Source organism: Silurus meridionalis, chromosome 18 (assembly GCF_014805685.1).
Source record: "Silurus meridionalis isolate SWU-2019-XX chromosome 18, ASM1480568v1, whole genome shotgun sequence".
Lineage (NCBI taxonomy): Eukaryota > Metazoa > Chordata > Actinopteri > Siluriformes > Siluridae > Silurus > Silurus meridionalis.
In genome coordinates, this window is record NC_060901.1 from 25924805 (window position 1) to 25946408 (window position 21604).

Here is a 21604-nt window from a genome sequence, read left to right on the forward strand (position 1 = left end):
TACGCTTTTTATTCTTTCTAGTCCTCAAAATACGGCCCCCACATTTGAAATGGTCCTCTGAATAATGCCAGAGACATATGAGTATTTACAATTAAAAAAAAAATTAATAATGACTCATATGTCTATATTTTGACAACATTTTCCTTAGTTTTTAATAGAGATCGAGGCACCGATAGTTAAAAATCCATGCTTATAGTTTTTCCAGGCTCCGGTCCGCTATCATTACGAGAGTGGCCTCTAGAGGTGAAAATATATTGTGCTTTTTTCTCAGAGAATTTCATTAATACGTAATGAGTTTACATTTGTTTAAATCTATTAACGCTCCACAATTTAATACCAAAAACAAATTACATGTAAATACTATGTAATAACATACATATTACATGTGTATTAATGTTATTGCATACTATTATACCCTATTGTCTAGTCAGTGACATACTGTTTAATACAGTACCTTAAATACAATCGATTCAGTTTATTATTAGAAATTGTATTTTTTTTTATGGATTTAGGCAAAATAAACAGTCATGTGATCAGTGTGATCAAGTGATTTGGGTTTTTTTTAGTTTTTTTTTAACGAAATAATTGACTCTTTGAATGTAGCAGCAGACGCTCCAGACTTCACAAACCCAACAAAAATACCAATTCTGCATTTCTCAATGCACTAATTCACTAAACACACACACACACACACACACACACACAAACACACACACTGCAATCCCAGGGCTCTCCGTCAGTAAACTTAGCCCTTGCCCTCCGGCGGCCATGACGCTGTTTCAGCAAATCCTAAATCAAGCCGTGGACGCTTTTTATAGAACAAAGGTTATGTGAAACAAAGTCCGTCGTACACTGAGTTAATATTTGCGTAGTAAATAGGAAATAAAACACATTACATTGTGGTGCTTTAAAAATAGCCACAGAGATACTGTTACTACCCTGACATATAGATTTTTTTTTACTTTATTCCAGAGCAAAAAATCTGAACATCCTGTTCCATATTTAATCCCAATTTCTGGTTATAAATATTTCCAATTTATCCCAAAAGGTGTTCAGCATCCCTATAGCAGCAGATCTTCCACCTCTTCCTAACCATGTACAGCATATCTTCATAAAACTGGCATCGTGTACAGGGGCATTGTCATGCTGGAACAAGTTTGGGTCTCCTAGTTCAACCAAAAGAAAAACTTAATGTTACAGCATCTAAAGATGTCCTATACAATTGTGTGCCTCCAGATTCGTGCGTAAAGTTGGGAAAAAACCTGATATGGCTGGAAAAATCAGGTCTCTCAACTGAAATATAAAACAAGACCTTGCAGTCTGCAAAGTGCTTATTTTTAAACTCTGGCAACCCTAACATTAAATGTCTTGCTCTTTCTTTGACAATGGGGGAAGCGTGAATCCTGCCCCATCTGATCAATTGAAATTTGTTTCAGAGCAACAGCATGTTTTTGAAAAGGTATTTCAGCTGAACGTTTGCAGAACGTTTGTTGAACATCTGTACATCCGTACCTTCGTCAGGCAAAGGAAATCTTCATACGATCGAGTTTGTACATAGTTACATTTAAAGTTGCACATGAGCTGAACTTTAGAAACAAATCACAGCTCCTTGTGGCCAATCAGAATTGATAATTCATCCTTGCTGAGATTGATATGAAAACTGAATATTTTTCAGACATTCTCAATGAAATATCTTCAAGGTAACCCCACCCCCTAAACCCTAATAAAGGCTGAGCAAGAAAAGCAAACCTAATACGTTGCAAACGAGGTCTTACGAACTCCAAAGAGGATCAAGAGGACAAAAAGGCAAGTCGTGCTTGGAGACTCGATCCATTTGATATATTTTTTTCGTCCCTCTCTCATCTCCATCTTCCTTTCATGTGTGACTCAGCGGCTTTCAGCGGCGGAGAATCGCGACATCGAAAAGCTTTTAGACGCGACAGGTTTCGGTCTTTCAGAAACCTCTCGGATATTAACGAGTCTGAGAGCTATAATAGAACACTGACTGCTATGTTGTGGTCCTTTAGACCAGTGGTCCCCAACCTTTTTTACGATACGGACCGGTTTAATGTCAGACAATATTTTCACGGACCGGCCTTAAATGTGTGGCGGGTATAAATACAACAAAATCAAATGATACGACCATAAAAACTGGTAAAAAACCTTTTCGAAATATAATAAACGTGAATCCATTTTGCTCGCTTGGGGTTTTGAATTTAGCAGTAATGTATTATGTGTTGGCAGCCGGAGCAGCCCCTTTAAGAAGGTAGCAGATGGAGGTAATACATGTGACCGAGGCATCATGACCTGCATCAAGAGTGAGAGAATCCGGTCATTTTCCAAAATAAAACATTGTTCAGAATCAGATAATAAATAAAAACTTTCTTGCGGCTTCTCCCATTAGGGGCACCACAGCAGATCATCCGTATTCATGATCCACATGTTCGATTTGGCACATGTTTTTAAGCTGGATGCCCTTCCTAATGCAACCCTCCCCATTTATCCGGGCTTGGGACCGGCACTAAGAGTGCACTGGCTTGTGCAAACCTAATGGCTGTATTTGGTTCCCTGACCGGGGATCGAACCCGGGCCACAGCGGTGAGAGCGCCGCATCCTAACCACTAGACATATACCAGTTAATAATATACCAGCTTTACTTTTTTGTATTGAATTACTAAAACAAATCAACTTTTCCATTCAATTTAAGGCCAAAAGTATTGGAACAACTGACGTTTTCTGCCACACATGTGGTTCTTCCCCAAATGTTTCCCACAAACTTGATGAATGAGCACAAACTCTCCACAAAATCTAGTGGAACATCATCTCAGAAAAGAGTTTAGTAAAACAGGGATCTAAATATACGGAATGGGACTTTCAAAAACACACACCAATCTTACACTCAGGTGTTTGACAATCGATTGTCTACCCCCCCCACCCCCACCACCCCCAAAATACCAGGACTCATCTACGAATGCTTTTTTTTCCTTCCTAACTGTTTTCTTCATACATTCTTTTTCTGGCTGTAACTTAATTCAATATCCTACATCCTCATTAATCCGTCACGGGAAATATATAATATCCGTATTATTTATGATCTGAGGCGTATTTTTCGTTATCCCGAGTGAGCAGCTTTTAGAAAGAAAAGCTTTGTTCCATTTTTATCCCAGAATCCTTGATTCAGGCTTTTACTTTTTCACGCTCTCTCTTTCTCTTCTGAGCTTTTATTCATGTTTCCTGTCTTCAAAGCAAGAATTCACAGCAAAGTGCTCGAGGGGGATGGTTGATGGGGAGGGGTGTCGCCTTGGCCCTGTGATATCATGTTCAGAAACGTATTGTTAATCTTTCTTTCTTTTTTTTTAAATACTTAGTATATATGTTCAAATCCTTATATATATACTACAAAAATGTGTCATCGTCCTGAGACTGGAGCCTCCTTCCATGACCGCAACTGTAATTAACTGGACGTGGACCTCAGAATGCATCTACACTATTGTTTCAAATTAAGTACAGCTTTCAATGGTGAACCTTGGTGTGTGTGTGTGTGTGTATGTGTGTGTGGGTTGGTGGGTGTGGGTGTGTGTGATGGGCTTCCGTAGGCAGCGTGTATCCCTGTATTACTGAGTAACGGATGGGAGCTGCCTTTCTCCGAGGTCATCGACTGGAGTAAAGCTGCTATCATCGGAGATGAGAGATTACTATTGCAGGTACCACATACACACATACAGTATATATACACACACATATATATACATATATATATACACACATACACACATGTTCCACTAGATCTTGCAGTACACTTGTAGAGATTTTAACCACATGGTGTAAGTAAAAGGGCATAAATACACAAATTTAAATACAAGTCAACTTCTATAATTCGTACATAAAGCTGGCAAGATTAGTGGTTTTGTGGTGAACATCCCATTCCACATTTAGTCCCCATTTTCTGTTTTAATAAGTTCCACTCATTTGAGAAGATGTTCCACCAGATTTTGTGGTGATTTTGTGGAAATTCTGTGGAAATTTTGTGATTTCCAATTCATCCCAAACGTCTTCAATAGGGTTGAGTTCAGGGTTCTATCGCAGACCACTCAAGATTTGCCAACACATCTGAACTATACCTTCATGGAGCTGGCTTTGTGTACAGCAGCACCGCCATCTTGGAACAGGTTCAGGTCTCCAAGTTCGAATAAAGGAAAAAAACATCATGTTATTGCCTCCCAAAAATGTCCAATACAATTTTGGGTCTCTGAATTTTTGGACAAACGACATATACCTGGAAAAGTCAGGTGTCTCAGGAAATAGCAAACACCTGATTATATTTATTTGTTAAGGTCTAATTTTTGAGTTTGATGAACTTCAATGATCAGAAGGTTCGCAAGATGTATGGAACAAAAATCACTATGTTGCATCAGATAAAAGCTGGAGATGTTAATTATGTGCGATCGCCCCAAGGTGTTCTGTCTTCTTGTCAAGGTGGACCTTTAAAACCCAATTGAGTTATCAACCCTGGATAATAAAGCTCCGAATTGATTCTTCAGTCTCAAGTAGTAAATTTCACACACATGCCACGAGTGTTCATTAAAGACGTGCTGTAAATGTGATATGCTATTTATGTTCGTTAATTACTAGGGTTATTAATGGCTGCTACCTGTTTGGCCTTTCCGAGCAAATCCATTTGCAGCACGTCTGAAATATCACGGGCAAAATGTCAGTAAAGATGAGACACAAGACTGTTAGGACTTTAAATCCGGGGACACGAATAGAAATTGTGATTATTAATGACCCTAAGCCCTTAGGGCCCTACACACACACACTCATAAATCGTCCTCTACGAAATTGTCCAGACACCCAGAGTGGGTGTGGAGCTAGCAATTTGTTCCACCTTAAGTAACCCATATGTCATATTCTGTTAAGCAGTCATTAATAATCAAAGCAAAATGAAAAGGTTGAATCGCACAGACTGGCAAAAAAAAAATGTTTGCGGAAAAAACTAAGCAGCGTCAAATTCATCATCAGGACATCCGTCGTTTTTAAGGTTGGCAAAACGTGATTGGCATTTTGCCACTACATATTTCTTAGCATGGGAATCAGGAGCTGTAGTGCAAATCAAATTCCGTAGGTGGAATCAAGGTGCTGTAACAAGGAATTAAGTGATCTAGCAGGAATCAAGTATACAAAGAATTTGAGTGATCCCACAGCAGTCATCAAGTGCCATAGAGGGAATGAAGTGATCTAGCTGGAATCAAGTGCCATAGCAGGGGTTTGAGTGCTGTGGCAGGAATCAAGTGGTCTAACAAAAAATTAAGTGAACTAACAGAAATCAAGTGCCATAGAGAGAATCAAGTAATCTAACAGAATTCAAGTGCCGTAGCAGGGGCTCAAGTTCTGTGGCAGGAATCAAGTGCTGTAACAAGGAATTGAGTGATCTAGCTGGAATCATGTGTCAAAGCAGGAGTCAAGTGCTGTGTCAGGACTCAAAGGTTTTTGCGCAAGTTAAGTGTCCATGCAAGAATCAAGTGCAGATGTCCTAGTTGGAATCAGGTATCCCAGCAAGAATTGAAAGTAAGGTACCATAGCAGCAATCAATTGCCATAACAGAAATCGAGTGCTCTGGCAGGAGTCAAGTGCGATAGCAGAAATCGAGTTGTCTAGCAGGAATCAAGTGGTGTAGCAGGAATCGTGTTGAGTGTTGAGTTTAAACTGGATCCTCAACTTCCTGACTTGGAGACCTCAGTCAGTCCAGATCGGGAACAGCATCTTCAGCACCACTACACTGAGCACTGGGGCCCCTCAGGTCTGTGTGCTCAGCCCACTGCTGTTTACTCTGCTGACTCACAACTGTGTAGCAATTCACAGCTCGAACCACATCTTCAAATTCGCAGATGACACGACCATGGAGGGTCTCTTTAGCAAGAGCGATTAATCAGCATACAGAGAGGAGGTGAAAGAGTTAACAGCCTGGTGTTGAGGCTGATTATGTTGGATCCTCTGTGGAGATCGTCAAGAGCGCCAAATTACAGAGAACTTCACCTGGTCACTCAACACCAGCTTCATCAACAAGAAAGCCCAGCAGCATATCTACTTCCTAAAAGGCTGAGGCAATCCAATCTCCCTCCCCCTATTCTCACCATGTTCTTCATCGAGAGCATCCTGAGCAGCTGCATCACTGCCTGGTTTGGGAAATGTCTCAGATCACAAGACCCTACAGAGATTAGTAAGGACAGCAGAGAAGATCATAGGAGTCAACTGCATTGTGGACGACCCACACACCCCTCACACACACTCTTCATTCTTCTGCACTGTTTTTTGTCTGCACTGTTTGCACCAGGTTGCACACAACGCACTTTGTGGCGAGAATGCTTACTTTAGTCCTCAACTCTGTGTTCTGTTATGTAGCTTTATGTTGTTTGATGTAGCCCCAGGGTTCTGGAGGAACGTTGTCTCATTTCACTGTGTACTGCATCAGTAATATACAGTAGAAATGACAATAAAAGCTTCTTGACTTGTTGTAGACAGATCCTAATGCCATCTATGGAACAAGTGCTGTAACAAGAAATCTAATTTCATTACAGAGCCCTCATACTCGAACAGGCATCAGTAGCAGAGCAGGAATTAAATGGCACAGAAGGAAATCAAATACTGTAGCAGGAGTCAAATGTCATAGAAGTAATGATATACCAAAGCAAGAATCGAGTGGTTTAACAGTAATCAAGTGGCATCACAGGAAACAAAGTCCCAAAGATAGTATCAAATGCCATTTAAACAAACAAGTGGGAATCAAATGGCATAGCAGGAATTTAGTGCTTTGGGTAGATGAACGCTGTGTCAATTGTGTGTTTGTCTTATGGAAAAAAATCTAGAGAACAAAATATCTATGAATATAATTATAACACTTATCTTTCCCAGCCATATGTGGTTCCTCCCCAAACTAATAAATGCTAGAGGCATACACTTGTATAGGAAGTCTTTGGATGAGGTGACATGAAATTTTCCCTTTCCTTGAACTAGAAGACCCCAACCTTTTCCAGGATCTCCACAAATCTCCACAAAATCTCCAGAGAATCTCCACAACAACTAGTAGACCATCGTTCCAGAAGAGTGGAGCTTATTACAAGAGGAAATTGGGAACAAATGTTGAATGGGTTGTTTAAAAAACACATACCAATCTTATCACATACCAATCAACATATTTTTGTTTATATAGCAAATCGATGAATGGAAAAGACAGATAGTCAAGCAAGGGAAAAGCTTTGCAATACACTTGATATCAGTGATAGAAATTTAAATGTCTTGACTGCAAAGCGTATGTAATGTGAACAAACAAATGATGTCTTTTTTTTTGCCTCCGCTAACCTTCTCTCATTCTTTTTCTCTCTCGACATCTCAGATTCCCTCTATCACCAGGTCCGTGAATGCTGAGCAAATCCTGGCTCTGAGACAGCAGACGCAGTTCCTGTGGGACTCCTACTTCTCCTCAGTGGATAAAATTGTCTTAACCACATTAGAGGTGAGGTTACAGCTGGAGGGGGGAAAAAAGAGGGCTAGACTAGGAGCGAACGGATTACGTGGCAGGTTAAAAAAACCGAAGGAGCAGATTGACATTGTGGTAATTTGTTTGTCACAGCTTTTTCACACAAGTGCTCAGTGTTGTGTGTCCGTGACGTTGTTTTGTCTCCGATACTTCGCACATGTCACAAAGTTAAATGCAGTCAATCCGTGTAGACACCTCAGGCTCAATCTCACTTTTTTACTGTTGCAGCGAGTTCATTTTTGTACACAGATTAAAGAATTTGAACACAAGCTAATAGGATTTGAGGTAAATGAGGTCGAGGCAGTCGACACAAAAGAGCTAGAAGATAACTTGACAATTAAGTCCAATCCGACAAAGCTCTTATGATGTCTAATTCAGACTCGATTTCCCAAAAGATTTTACAGTGATGGACTACAGGTAGCCCCCGAGTTTTTGGACTTCTTTTCTAGATGCTGCCAGGATGTGTTGCGGTCGTGTATTTCTTCTGCACTTTTGATGTTTCAAAGCATCATTTTAGCTCTTGTCTCTTTCTCCTTTGTATCACCAGACAGAAACAGAACGCATTAATTAGTCTCATCAGCTACAGGTGTGCTTCTCTGCCCTCCATTAATGAACCAGCTCTCGTCCACTATAAATTGTATTGTAAATTGCTCTGTTTGGCTAAATATTTACTGTAATTTGCTAAATTTATAGCAAATTTCAATATACTACACCATACTGATCACCATTTTTTAAGACACCTGTTTAGGCTAGTCCATGTCTCGACTTAGGACATTTTCATTGCGATGGGGTCATCGAAGGACATCTCCAACGTATATTGGGGACTTCCTGCACTCACTACAGCCACCCTCATACTGATTAGGGACACCTGTTCCCCATCATTTACAGCCAAAGACTTTTCATATTCATTTTGGTTTCATACAAAGTACTCACTCAGTTCCCTTAGTCTTTGCGGTTACCAAGCTTTTTGTCAGTGTGTTTGATACTTTGATCTGGACCTTCTCATTACTGATTCTAGCCTGGTCTTGCATAACTTGGTATTTCTTGACTCTGCCCTCAACCTGCAATTTCTTCTGTTCAGTAGTCTAACAAGACACTGTTTAAGCTTGACTTCATAACCATCAATTGTCTGGCCAGATTTAGGAATAAAAAGAAGGAGGTGAGGGACTATTGGTTGGGTACTGAAATCAATCCCAGGTTTATGCAAGTTAATACATTGTATGGCATTTGAGAGATATTCTTGTACAGAGCAACTTAAAATGATGTCATTTATAGAACTGCACAGTTGAGGGTCAGGGCCATGTTCAAGGAGCTCAGCAGTGGTAGGTTGGAGGTGCTGGGATTTGAACTCGACATTCTGATAGCTAATACCCCAAGGTACCAGTCCTAACCCTGGGGAAACCCTGGGAATATCCAAAGAACTGTTTGGCTTTCTGTAGAGATATGTAGCTAAGTTATATGTCTAAGTTTGTAAAGTCTTGCACATAATTCAATAAACCAATAACAAAAAATGTTGGGGGAGAGGTGGACTGGTAGGTATGTTTGCCCCTTGAAGTGTTTGAATCCCACATGCACATCTCCCACATCTCCAGTTTCCTCATTTCAGTCCAAAGATATGCATTGTATTGGCAAATTTCACATAGTGGATGAGTGTGTTTGATTGCTCTATAATGTGTTGGCATCTTGTCAATGTCTCCTGACATGTGTGTCAGAGGTAGGCTTGCTAGCATAAGCGGTCTCAAGGTGGCTGAAAATGTCCTTTATTCATTGTTTAAAATTATAACAATGGAAAAGTGCAAACAATCGTTTACCAAGTGCTTGTAGGAATCCCTAGAACCTCCAGGTAAGCAAGTACCTAACTTTTAAACAAATAGTGTGTTAAATTCACTTGTTGCATTTTGATTCAGATTGTCTGTAGGTTGATTTACAGTCAAATGCCTTTTCGAAAAGGCCGAAAACTTCTGAAGGTACCCAAGAACCCCACTAAGGTAGAGAACCCAAAAAAAGGTTTTATGAAAATAGACAAAACCCTGCTTGTCTGAAAGTTCCCCCAAGTAAAGTAAAGTATCAAAGAACGAAACTGATTTCTGTAGCAACTTGTCAAGTGTTAGCAAAGGCATTAACAATGCCCACAATGTTTGCGTTTGTTATTTCTACCTTTCAGTCGCTAATTTACGTCTTTGTAGCCGGTTGTTTTTTTTTTTTTTCCCCAGCAGCGTTCCAGAGCTCTCCGATAATCGCTAATTATTCTAATTAACATTAATTTGCTGTTAGCCACATTAGCGACAGAACGAACAAGTCCTGCGTTTCCAGTTGCCTCGTTTCTTGTCATTTGATGCCTCAGTGGATGCGAGTGCATTGAAGCGCTGGGCGTGAAATTCCACATCTGCTGGTCCATGCTTGATTCCACAAGCACAGCCAGAGGGGAAAAACACGAAGGAAAAGGTGGGGAAAGGGATGGAAGATAGGAAAGAAAAAAAAGTTGCTAGGAGCGAAGAGCAAAGTGAGAAGGGCTGAAATATGGGGAAAGGTGTTCCTGTTGTGAAAAAGGTAAAAAAAAAAAAAGAAAAGAAAGCACTCGTGTGTATGTGCTGGGATTCAAGCGAAGCTGGAGTTTTATGTTTCACCAGCATAAATGTCACCAGGTGCATAAAGAAATCCTGCAGAGACCAATTTAGCCTCTTGTTCGTAGTCATGTTTGTGTGTGTGTTAGATGCTCTAAACAAGGGGAGGGACTTGGGCAGTGACACCACAGTAAATGAGGCCTCCATAACACTCCATGGGTTTGTGTGTGTTTGAGTGTGTGTGTGTGTGTGGATTGCTAATGCTAGCAAATTTTTCTACATTGCATATGTCACACTTTCTCCATCTGTTAAATTTGGAGGTCTTGGAGGGGGGAGCACAATTTGGCAAGATCACAGTGGCCAGCCATTGTGCCAATTGGCTGGCCACAGAGGTCTTGGTTTTGAAGCGAAGAGTAATAATAATAATGATATTTCTTGGCATGAGCGTAAGGTGAGAAATTGTTCATTGGATTGTCTGAGAAATAGCTTGATCATTGAAGCCGTGATGCCAATGGGGTTCCAGGACAAATCAACGCTAGGGGAATATTCAGATATACCTTGTCTCCCCCCTGGATGTGCAGTGGGTTGTGTCCCCTGCATGCCCTTATTGCCTGTACCTGTTTTCTTGTTTATTTTGAGTGAAACCCCCATTTTCCAATGTTTAACCACTAGGTGGGCTATCAAAGTTGGGTGTCACCCAAATGAGGATGGGTTCCCCTTTTGTGTCTGGTTCTATTCAAGGTTTTTTGATCATTCAAAAGGGTTTTTTGTTTCTTGCCACAGTCACTCAAGGCATGCTTATCAGGTTAAAGACAAATACATTTAAATTTAATTTAAATAAACAGGCAGAGGTCAAAACACCAAGAGGCGAACCAGAACCAGGCGAGGCAGAATCAATAAAGGGGTACAAAAGTAGAATGACTTTTACGATACACTATATGGACCAAAGTTGGTGGACACCTGAACATAAGATTGGTGGTTTTGTGTTGAAGATCCCATTACACATTAAGTCCCCATGTGATATGCAAATAAGTTTAACTCTACTGGGAAGATGTTTCACTAGATTTTGTGAAGATTTTGTGGAGATTTTGTGGAGATTTGTGCTTGTTCAGCTACATGGGTGTTAGGAAAGTCAGGTACTGATGAAGGAGAGGTAAGGACGCCTTCCTCCCAAAGGTCATCAATAGGGTCAAAGCTCTACAGCAGGAGATCTTTCACTTTATCCAACCCATGGAAAGCAGATCTTCCTGGAGCTGGCTTTATGTACTTTGTGTCATGATGGACCAGGTATGGATCTCATAGTTCAAGTAGAAGGAAAAATTTCATGCTAATGCATTTTTTGTGGAAGCAGTTTGGGGAAGACACACAGAAGTACATACGGCGGGAAAAAAATGAAGTGTCCCAATACCTTTGAACAAAGTGTGTACAAAGTTAATATATTGTACAAGTGTGTGTGTGTGTGTGTGTGTGTGTGTGTGTGTCATCTACTGTCTTTTTTTTAAACACACACTATTTCTTTCTCTCTGTTTCTTGCTCTGTCTCTCACATACACACACACACACACACACACACACACACACACACACACACACACACACTTGTGCGGGTCAGTGGGTCGCCCCAGAGAGGTGAATGCAGGGACGCTTAATTAGCCCCTGTAGTTGATCCTAATTGGCTGCTGCAGCTCGACACAGCAGCTCTGATCTCACAGGGGACAGAGTCACAGCACAACAGATGGAGAAACACAAACAACACACTGTTCTACCAACCTGATCACACACACACTCACGTACAAATACACAAGACATACAATATTTTACACTAACACACTACCACACACACACTCAAAACACCCACGCTATATCACACACTAACACACTATAACACTCAGACACACACTACCTCTCACACTAATACACAGAACCACACAGACACACAAACACACAGACCCACACAGGCACACACTATGTCACATGTATACACACACATACACACACACACACACACACACACACACACACATACAAACAACCTCTTACACTAACACACAGAACCGGACAGACACATACACAGACACACATACACACACACACACACACACACACACACACACACACACAGACCACACAGGCACACACTATGTCACATGTGTATACACACACACACACACACACACACACACACAGACACACACACTACCTCTTACACTAATACACAGACACACATACACGTAAACACTCAAATCACACACTATCACACACTAACACCCTATAACATACAGGCCCACACAGACACACTATGTCACACACATATACACACACACATACGCATACAAATGCTATATAACACACACACCTACACACACACACACACACACACACACACACACACACACACACACGGGTAATGGAAGTTGAATGTCTGCCCCTTGCCTTCCTCTGTGGAAGCTCTCAGTCATTGTTCTCCTGCATTAGCGGATCGCGAAAGTGCTAATGATTCTCACTCGTCCTATTTAGCACACTGGGGGGACAGGAGCTGGGTGTATAAATATAACTTACCACACACACACACACACACACACACACACACACACACACAGGGAGTTGTACACCAGTTGTCTACTGGACATAGACATGTTTAAATCCTGGGTCTCTGTAACACTGAGAGGAAGTGTGTGTTTGAGAGTGTTTCAGTGTGTGTGTGTGTGTGTGTGTGAGCTTGGACTGTGTATGATTCACAAATAGTCTTCTGACAGTCAAATACATGAGGCAAGACTCGATGTGTGTATGTTTTGTAGTTGTCACATGTTACATGTCGGTGTGTGTGTGTGTGTGTGTGTGTGTGTGTGTGTGTGTTGCACAGATCATCCAGGACAGGATATACATCTACACCTCAAGAAGCATGCTGATGTGGAACTCTCTCCCAGGTGGACTCTACACACTCCCTCGGTTTTCCTCGTATCCCACCCTTTTCCCCTTTTACTACGGCCTCCTCGGTGAGTGCTCGTGTGTGTGTGTGTCTGTGTGTGTGACCGAGGGAGAGATGAAGAAGAGATAAAATGCCATAGACCTGTCTCTCCTGAGCATCTTCGGCTCTGCGCTGTAAAAGTCTGTCGCAGCAAAAATGAAACTATAACTCAAATAGATGCCAAGCCATCTTCAAGTCTGTGTGTGTGTGTGTGTGTGTGTGTGTGTGTGTGTGTGTGTGTGTGTGTGTGTGTGTGTGTGTGTGCATATTTCTGAGTGTATTTAAAATGACAGTGTATTTTTACCTTCAACCACACAACACAATATAGTGCCATAGTGCTTTGAAGTATGTGTGTGTGTGTGTGTGTGTGTGTGTGTGTGTGTGTGTGTGTGTGCGTGCTGTAGATCTTGGACAGTGATATATGGTGTATATCTGCAGTGGCAGCGTCGTTGTTCCTCTAACTTTCCGATAAATCTGATGACGCAGCAGAAAAAAGTCTCTGCACTGATACACACCGGGGATTCGCCCACATAAATTGGATAGACACAGAAGCTCCGCCCTTTACAAATCTAATCAGCTCTGCCTTTAGAAATCTGATCTTCACAGGGGCTCTGCCCTCAAAAAAAATCTGATCTACACTCAGACGCCGCATTTAGAAATCTGATCTGCACTGCGGCTCCACCCTTAAAAATCGAATCTACACAGAGGCTCCAATCTCATAAATCTGATCTACACCGGTTTTCTGCCCTTATTTATCTGGGCTACACCAAGGCTCTGCCCTCAAAAATCTAATCTACACAGAAGCTCCGACCTCAAAAAACTAATCTACACAGAGCCCCCCCTATAACTCTGATCCAGACCGATTTACACCTTATTCATCTGATTTACATTGAGGCTCTGCCCTCATAAATCTGATCTACACCGAGGCTCCGCCCTCATAAATTTAAAATATATAAATACAAAAATATGTAATATACATTGAGGCTCCGGCCATGTAACGTTGATCTATACAAAACTCCGCCCTTCTAATCTGATGCAAAACACACACACACTCACACACACACACACACACACACACACACACACACACACACACACACACACACACACACACACACACTCACACACACACACACACACACACACACACACACACACACACACACACACACAAGCACATGTGTGTGTGTGTGTGTGTGTGTGTGTGTGTGTGTGTGTGTGTGTGTTCCATTTAAATTTGTTCAAATATTGCATGTTATTGAACTGTATTCCTAATGCTTTACCTTGTACTATATCAAATGACTTTCACACACACACACACACACACACACACACACACACACACACACACACACACACACACAAGCACATTCCAAAACTGTTTTCCTGCACATACTCATTAATTCAATTTGCCAGTAGGCTTAATTGCAGCCAGTAACTCTCGGTGTGTGTGTGTGTGTGTGTGTGTGTGTGTGTGTGTGTGTCTGTGTGTGTGTGTGTGTGTGAAGGTAAGACTCCACAGCAGGAGTTCACAGCTGTTATTCAGGCCCTGGCTCCTCTTCAGTCTCCTCAGCAACCCATCTTCAAACTTATCCTCGCTGTTGCCAAGTCCAGGTTCTGTGCTCAGGTATGTGTGTGTGTGTGTGTGTGTGTGTGTGTGTGTGTGTGTGTGTGTGTGTGTGTGTGTGTGTGTGTGTTTGCATAAAAGATTGTTCCTGTCAACTGTTGTATATCTTGAAAAATAAAAAATGTTGAAGCCTGGATTCTGATGGGTCAGAAGATGTGGAATAATTTCCCTGAATCGACACAAAGTTTCCTTGGTAACCCTTTTACAAACCCTTTTCCAGATATGATGGAAGAAGTCTCCAGTGTGAGCATCCCTTCATGGTCAATACACACATTGCGTCGTAATGTTCACGTGTAATAATTCTCATACGGCCGAGCTATTGATTGGCCGTTACAAAAAAGGGCGTGTCAGAGCACAGTATTAGTATCGGAATTCAATGACTTCGAGTGCCACCAATATATAACAATGTATAGATATTTTCCATCCAGATGTGTCTCTTACCCAAACTGTTCACACAAACAATTGTATCAGAGGTTTGGATTTTATGAAATTGTCCCTATACTTGGAAGAGACCCAAGACAACAAAGTGCACAAAGCCAGCTCGGCTTTCCATGGGTAGGAAGATGTGGAAGATCCTATTAAACATTAATGAATTGGAACGCCACCAGATCGCTAATCACAGTTTCCATTTGATCAGGTTTCAGCACCTGAGATTTAGAACATATGAAAATAAAGCTGTTGCTTTAACCAATCAGCAGGTGTCCAGTAACCTCTGCATTTTCATGTCCTTTGATCGGATGTTTAGAGAGCAAACTAGTCAGAGCTTGCGAACTGCATCTGTAGCAAACTGCACAATCTCAAATATACTTGTGTGGATTTAATAGCTTGTTTTTCATTCCACAATGGCAGACGGACGAGAAGCAATCGATTTGGGCGCAGATGCACTTACAGGGACGGACTTTACTAACACCCTCGTATGTGAATGTGCACAAATCTCCACAAGATTTAGTGAAACATCTTCTCAGAAGGGTGGAGCTTATTAGAAGAGCAAATGTGGAATGAGATGTCCAAAAAATGCGCATGCTTGGGTGTCCACAATCTTTTGCTGTCTTGAGTCCGTCTTAGAAACGTCCTTCTGCACCCAAAAAATTATTTCTTCTCCTCTGTCAGCCATTGTGGAACGAAAAAACTGTTAGTAAATTGATTAATATATTCAAGCTTGTGCAGTTTGCCACAGGTGCAGGTTGCTAGCTCAGACTAGAACACCCTCTGAGCATCCAATCAAAGGACTTAAAATTGTCAATGTTATTGGACGCCTGCTAGAGCACCCCCGGAAACACGTGATGGCTAAAATCTGAAAATCTGGCTAAAATCTGGATCTTTCCTTGGTTATGTTTATGGCATATGTTTAGAAAGGTAAACGAAGTGACCGTAAACTAGTGGTGTGTGCAATACACAGGTCACACTCGCAGCCAATCACAATCCAGTATTTAAACTGGCCATTGCATGGCTTTCATGTTTTCTGCTCATTCGCGAACACAATGTTTCGAATATCCACATTTCTGATTTGAATTTTCCTTCCAGATCGTCGTGCTGTGGAACTGTGACAAACCTTCACCCCCCAAAAGCAAATGGCCGTCTATAAGCGTCCCTCTGACCGTAATTGAGGAGGAAAGAAAGGTACATGGGAACATCGTCCATACCGTGTTTATCCGATAGAAAGGAATTATATGGACGCCAGGCTCCACCATATCCTGGCTCAGGCTCAGAAGAGACGCTTTCTCCTCAATAAGATTCCAATAGTCTGGCAAGTCGAGGACACTAATTTCATCCAGGGCTTGTGTCGGATTGAAGTCAGGGGCAGGGAGATTTATTGATCTGCTCTCGCGCTCAGCCTCAGAGGAACCTCTTTTCCCTGTTTGCTGTTGTGTTTTGCCCGATTTTTTTAATAAACTGACCTTTACCTGCGACTTTATATTACATCCTCTCAGGGGATGTGCCAGGTCATGTGTGTATAGATATACTGTATGTGTTTGTGTGTCTGTGTGTCGTTGATATTTGATAATGCTCTGGAGCTTCTATTGCTCATCTTCTCAACACAAAGACACGCTTTATTAGCTGTTTATCAGGACCAGATTAGTCATCAAATGAAGGGAAAATAAATACCTGGCAACCCAACAGGCAGGACAGAAGTATATAAATAGACTAGCAAGCAGCAGGTGGGATTAATTAGCATCCACAGTAACAGTTAGAGGAAGTAATATTTATTGCCATATATGGAGAAAATGTGCAAAGCTTGAGACTTCATTTTGACCTTATAAGGAAAGGAAAGAGGAAACAGGTGACATTGATGAGCGACCATGGTAACGTTTAGAGAAAGTAGTATGTATGACCATATAAGGAAAAAATGTGCCCTAGGCAATATGCAAAGGTATAGACTTTTTTGTTTTTACAAAATTACCTCAGAAATTATTAGCAATATATGAAAATGAAAACATAAGCAGGTGAAATTTAAGAGCAACCATTGTAATAGTGAGAAAAAAAGACATTTTCTAACTAAATTACCTCAGGAAATCTTGGCCATGTAGGGAAATTCAACCAGAAGCAATTCTATAGTACCTATAAAATAATTTCAGATTTTTTTGGCTCTGAAATGTTTTTGTTTTCCCTGCTAAAGTATCATATTAAGGCAAACAAGTTTACAAGTTTTAATCATTCACCCTCCATCATTCTAATAAAGCAGGGCAAAGTTCAGAAATACTGCCACCAGTCCCTGAATTAAGCCTTAATTTAGGTAAAAGTATTTTTTAAAAATCTAGCACCTCCAAAAGGTCAAACACTGATTAGCCGATGTTCTCTTGGGTCCTCAAAAGGTTTTATTTTCAGATTTTGGACTTTGACAGGCTCATTACAATTCTGACCTTTCATTTGGGTTTCATTCATGCAGCGGTGCGGAAATAAGGTTTTTGTCTGCCGTTTGGATGCATTTTTTTATTTGTATTTTTTAAATATAACCTAGGAAAGGTCACATTCCATCTGTTCGGCTGTAAGGTCATCGAGTTTGCAAAAAATGGGTCAAAAAACATTCAGTCAACGATGTTCTGTGGGAGGACTAGGTGAACCTGACTGGCGAGACACATGGAAAATTCGAGAATGCAAAAAAGTAAAAAAAAATAAATAAAAATAATAATAATAATAATAATAATAATAACAAGGGAAAACCCCTCAAAAATTCTTGAACATTTATTAAATTCTTGAAAAAGTCCAAATCAAGACAAGAGTGAAAAAACAAAGAAACAACACAACATACAAAAACCCAAGCCAAGAGCAAATTCAAATTCACATTGGAAATAGGACACAGGTGAAGACAATAAGCAATGTGAAAAAGGGTAAAAAAGAAACGATGTGGTGAGCAAAGACACAATAAAAATAGCAGAAACCATCACAATCCTGATTCCAGAAAGCAAAATATGTCAAAGCTTGAGGTAGATGGGCTACAAGAACAGGTTCTGTTCAGAAAGCTGCCTAGCTTTCCAATAAAGCTGTTTCAGTTACCGTGCTAATTACACATCAATACTATAATTAGGAAAGTGTTTGCCTGAAGCAAATATTGACTGAAATGAATGAACATTAGACCCATCATATCAGCTTGCTGGATCAATGACTCCATCCCTTCTGAAGCTCCTGGAGCCCCTGGATTCCTGTACCCTCTCAAAACAGCAATAGTGCATATATAAAGCAGTTCGAGAAAAACCTCAATGGACATTACAGAACATTGAAATATTTTTATTCACAAATCCCAGCTTGTTAGAGGTCAAAGTGCAAAGCCAGCAAAGCAAGTTAAGGGCCTTGCTCAAGGGCCCAACACTGGCAGATTGCCAGTGTTGTGGCTTGAACCCCTGACCACCCAATTGAAAACCCAGAGTCTTAACATTGTGTCACAACTACCCTAAAAGAACATGCTAAATGTGCATTAAGCATCTTCAGTAAGTCTTTAGGAAGTGCTTAATCCTGATTGACATAATGGAGACATGATGTTCCAGGATTGGTTTTGGGATCTGGCAGAAAATCCAGAGAACCTGGAAATCATCTGATATCTGAGGCACACCGACCCCGTAAACCCAAAGCTTGAAAACGCTTCGCGATTGTCACGTTCCACAGTGTGATTATTTTCACCTGACTGAGACAAAGCCTGGTAACAGATGCCTTGATAATGAAGACAACGAACGAAACGTCGGTGGAGACGGAGTTGTTTTTAGCGCCGCAAGAGGGAGACGTGAAAGCGAGAGTGATAACTAGGAGAGGGATTTTGTTTTTTTTTAATCAAAATTTGTTCTCTTGTTCACGTGTCTTTTTTGTCTTTCGTTTCCTCAGACCATGAGCAGACGCTTTTTCCCTCATGACGTCATCGGGACCGATGCCGTGCTCAGCTTGGACGAGGACTCAGTGCTGTCCACAAATGAGGTGAGGTGAGGTTAGGAGACGTGTAAATTCTGATGAAATGCTGCTAGCACATGTTCTAGTGAACATAATAAACATTATTTGTAGACACTCTTTGAGCAAGAGGTTCTGTTCTAATAAGCTCCACTCTTCTGGGAAGATGTTCCAGTAGATTTTGTGGAGATGATTGCTCATTCAGACACAAGGGTGTCAGTAAAGTCAGGTACTGATGTAGATGTCCTGGGGTGGTGTCCCAATTTATCCCAAAATGCTTATCAATAGGGTTGGAGCTCTATTGCAGAAGATCTTACAACCCCTGAAAAGTAGATAGTCATGAAGTTGGCTTTGTGCACAGGAACTTTGGAACAGGTGAAGGAAAAAAGTCCTGCTAAAATATGAATATAAATGTATACGAGGTGGTAAGAAAAAGTTTCAAGATCAGCTCCGTTTACTAGAAAGTGCTTTATCCCTGGTCAGGGAACCAACCCCAGCCACTCTTAGTGCCGGTCCCAAGCCCGGATAAATGGGAAGGGTTGTGTTAGGAAGGGCATCCAGCGAAAAAACATTTGCCAAATCAAACATGTGGATGATCCGCTGTGGCGACCCCTAATGGGAGAAGCCGAAAGAAAGTTTTACACACTATCGCCTCTAAAATAGTCTCCTTGCACAGCAAAACAGGAATGGAATGTGTCACGGAGGTCTTCTTTTGTAAGTCAACCACCTTCTACGATTAATCGTACATTTGTATGAACCTTAAATGAATACTTTTCAAGTTTTTAATACTCGTATCAACAGCGTCAAAATATCCTTGTAATTGAAAATTCTGTAAATCATCCGGACATCAAACGAAACTGTTTCGTTTCCGCACGGACGGTTTTAAGTGCCGGATGTGCGCAACGTGCCGGATTTTGTTGCCCGTTTCGAGACGTGGCGCATCAGTCAAACAAAGGTTTTGCGATTTGAATTCATAAGTAAAACAATTTTCTATATCTGAGTAAAGAAGGGAAGCCGGGAATAGCGTGAATAACGAGTGTGGCGTTGAAGGTTTTGATTTCGCCTCGTATATTTTTTTAGACTTTTTGTTCTCCTTTTATTATTCACCACTAATCAGCTTACCCTCGTCACAAAGACGTCTTTGTTATGCGGAGCCCCCCCATCAACACAAGTGTATACACACACACCTCCCATCGCGGCCAGCGTGTCGCGTGTTTATTCACTCTGTTAATGTCAATTCGCTCTCTTCAGATTCAATTAGAACAGGAATGATATTTACACGGCGCAGGATCAGCGGGCCGCCGGATTCGCTTTTAATTGCTTTTGGCTGTATAATTTAATAAGACAATAACATGTGTCTGAGATGCAGACAGGATGGATAGACAGGAAGGGAGGGAAAGAAGGACAGAGGGAGGAGAAAAATATCTAAAGAAATGAAGTAGTGGATAAATGAGAATGGTATGAGGACAGAGGAGGTGATCGGTACAACTACATTTGTATTAGACTCCATAGTAAATATTTTGGACATGAATGCACCCTTGTGCCTCAGACATTCCTGAGGAGTTTATAGATTTTATAGACTGAAGATAAAGTTTGATTATTGGTCATGGGAAAACCGCTTCTCTCTTGTCGGGGTGCCAATATTTATGAAACAAATATCAAATATCAAAACGTCAACGTCTTCCCTAAACACTGAAACCTTTCATATATCCACAATTACACACTTATAAGGAAGAACGAAAATGATAATGATAATGATAATGATGAGGAGGAGGAGGAGGAGGATGTTGAAAATGACATTGATCAGGTTGCAGATGTTGAGGACGTCGATCATGATGATAAAATGGAGGAGGAGGAAAAGCTGATGATAATAAAAATTGGGGATGAGGATGGTGATAAATGATGATGATGACGATGATGATGATAATAAATGATTACAATTATGATGATGAGGATGAAGATGATGGTTAGAATTAAGATGATCAGGATGAAGAAGATGATGATGATGATGTTGATGATGATAAAAATATTGAGGATGAGGATGGCGATAAATGATGATGATGATAATAATAAATGGTTACAATTATGATGATGATGATGATGATGATGAAGATGATCATAATAAAGATGATGATGATGATAAAAATACAGGGAGTGCAGAATTATTAGGCAAATGAGTATTTTGACCACATCATCCTCGTTATGCATGTTGTCTTACTCCAAGCTGTATAGGCTGGAAAGCCTACTACCAATTAAGCATATTAGGTGATGTGCATCTCTGTAATGAGAAGGGGTGTGGTCTAATGACATCAACACCCTATATCAGGTGTGCATAATTATTAGGCAACTTCCTTTTCTTTGGCAAAATGGGTCAAAAGAAGGACTTGACAGGCTCAGAAAAGTCAAAAATAGTGAGATATATTGCAGAGGGATGCAGCAGTCTTAAAATAGCCAAGCTTCTGAAGCGTGATCATCGAACAATCAAGCGTTTCATTCAAAATAGTCGACAGGGTCGCAAGAAGCGTGTGGAAAACCAAG

The 21604-nt window shown here is 40.9% G+C and overlaps 1 protein-coding gene across 2 annotated transcripts in view; it reads left to right on the plus strand.

Annotated features, from left to right (window-relative positions):
- LOC124401370 (exostosin-1) overlaps positions 1–21604 on the plus strand; it is a 127388-nt gene that overhangs the window by 99995 nt on the left and 5789 nt on the right. For both annotated transcript variants that reach the window (XM_046873646.1, XM_046873647.1), the window contains 6 exons: positions 3597–3704; positions 7391–7510; positions 12961–13093; positions 14574–14692; positions 16217–16312; positions 19007–19096. In XM_046873646.1, coding sequence (XP_046729602.1) covers positions 3597–3704; positions 7391–7510; positions 12961–13093; positions 14574–14692; positions 16217–16312; positions 19007–19096 — 666 coding nt within the window. The remainder of the gene's footprint in view (positions 1–3596; positions 3705–7390; positions 7511–12960; positions 13094–14573; positions 14693–16216; positions 16313–19006; positions 19097–21604) is intronic.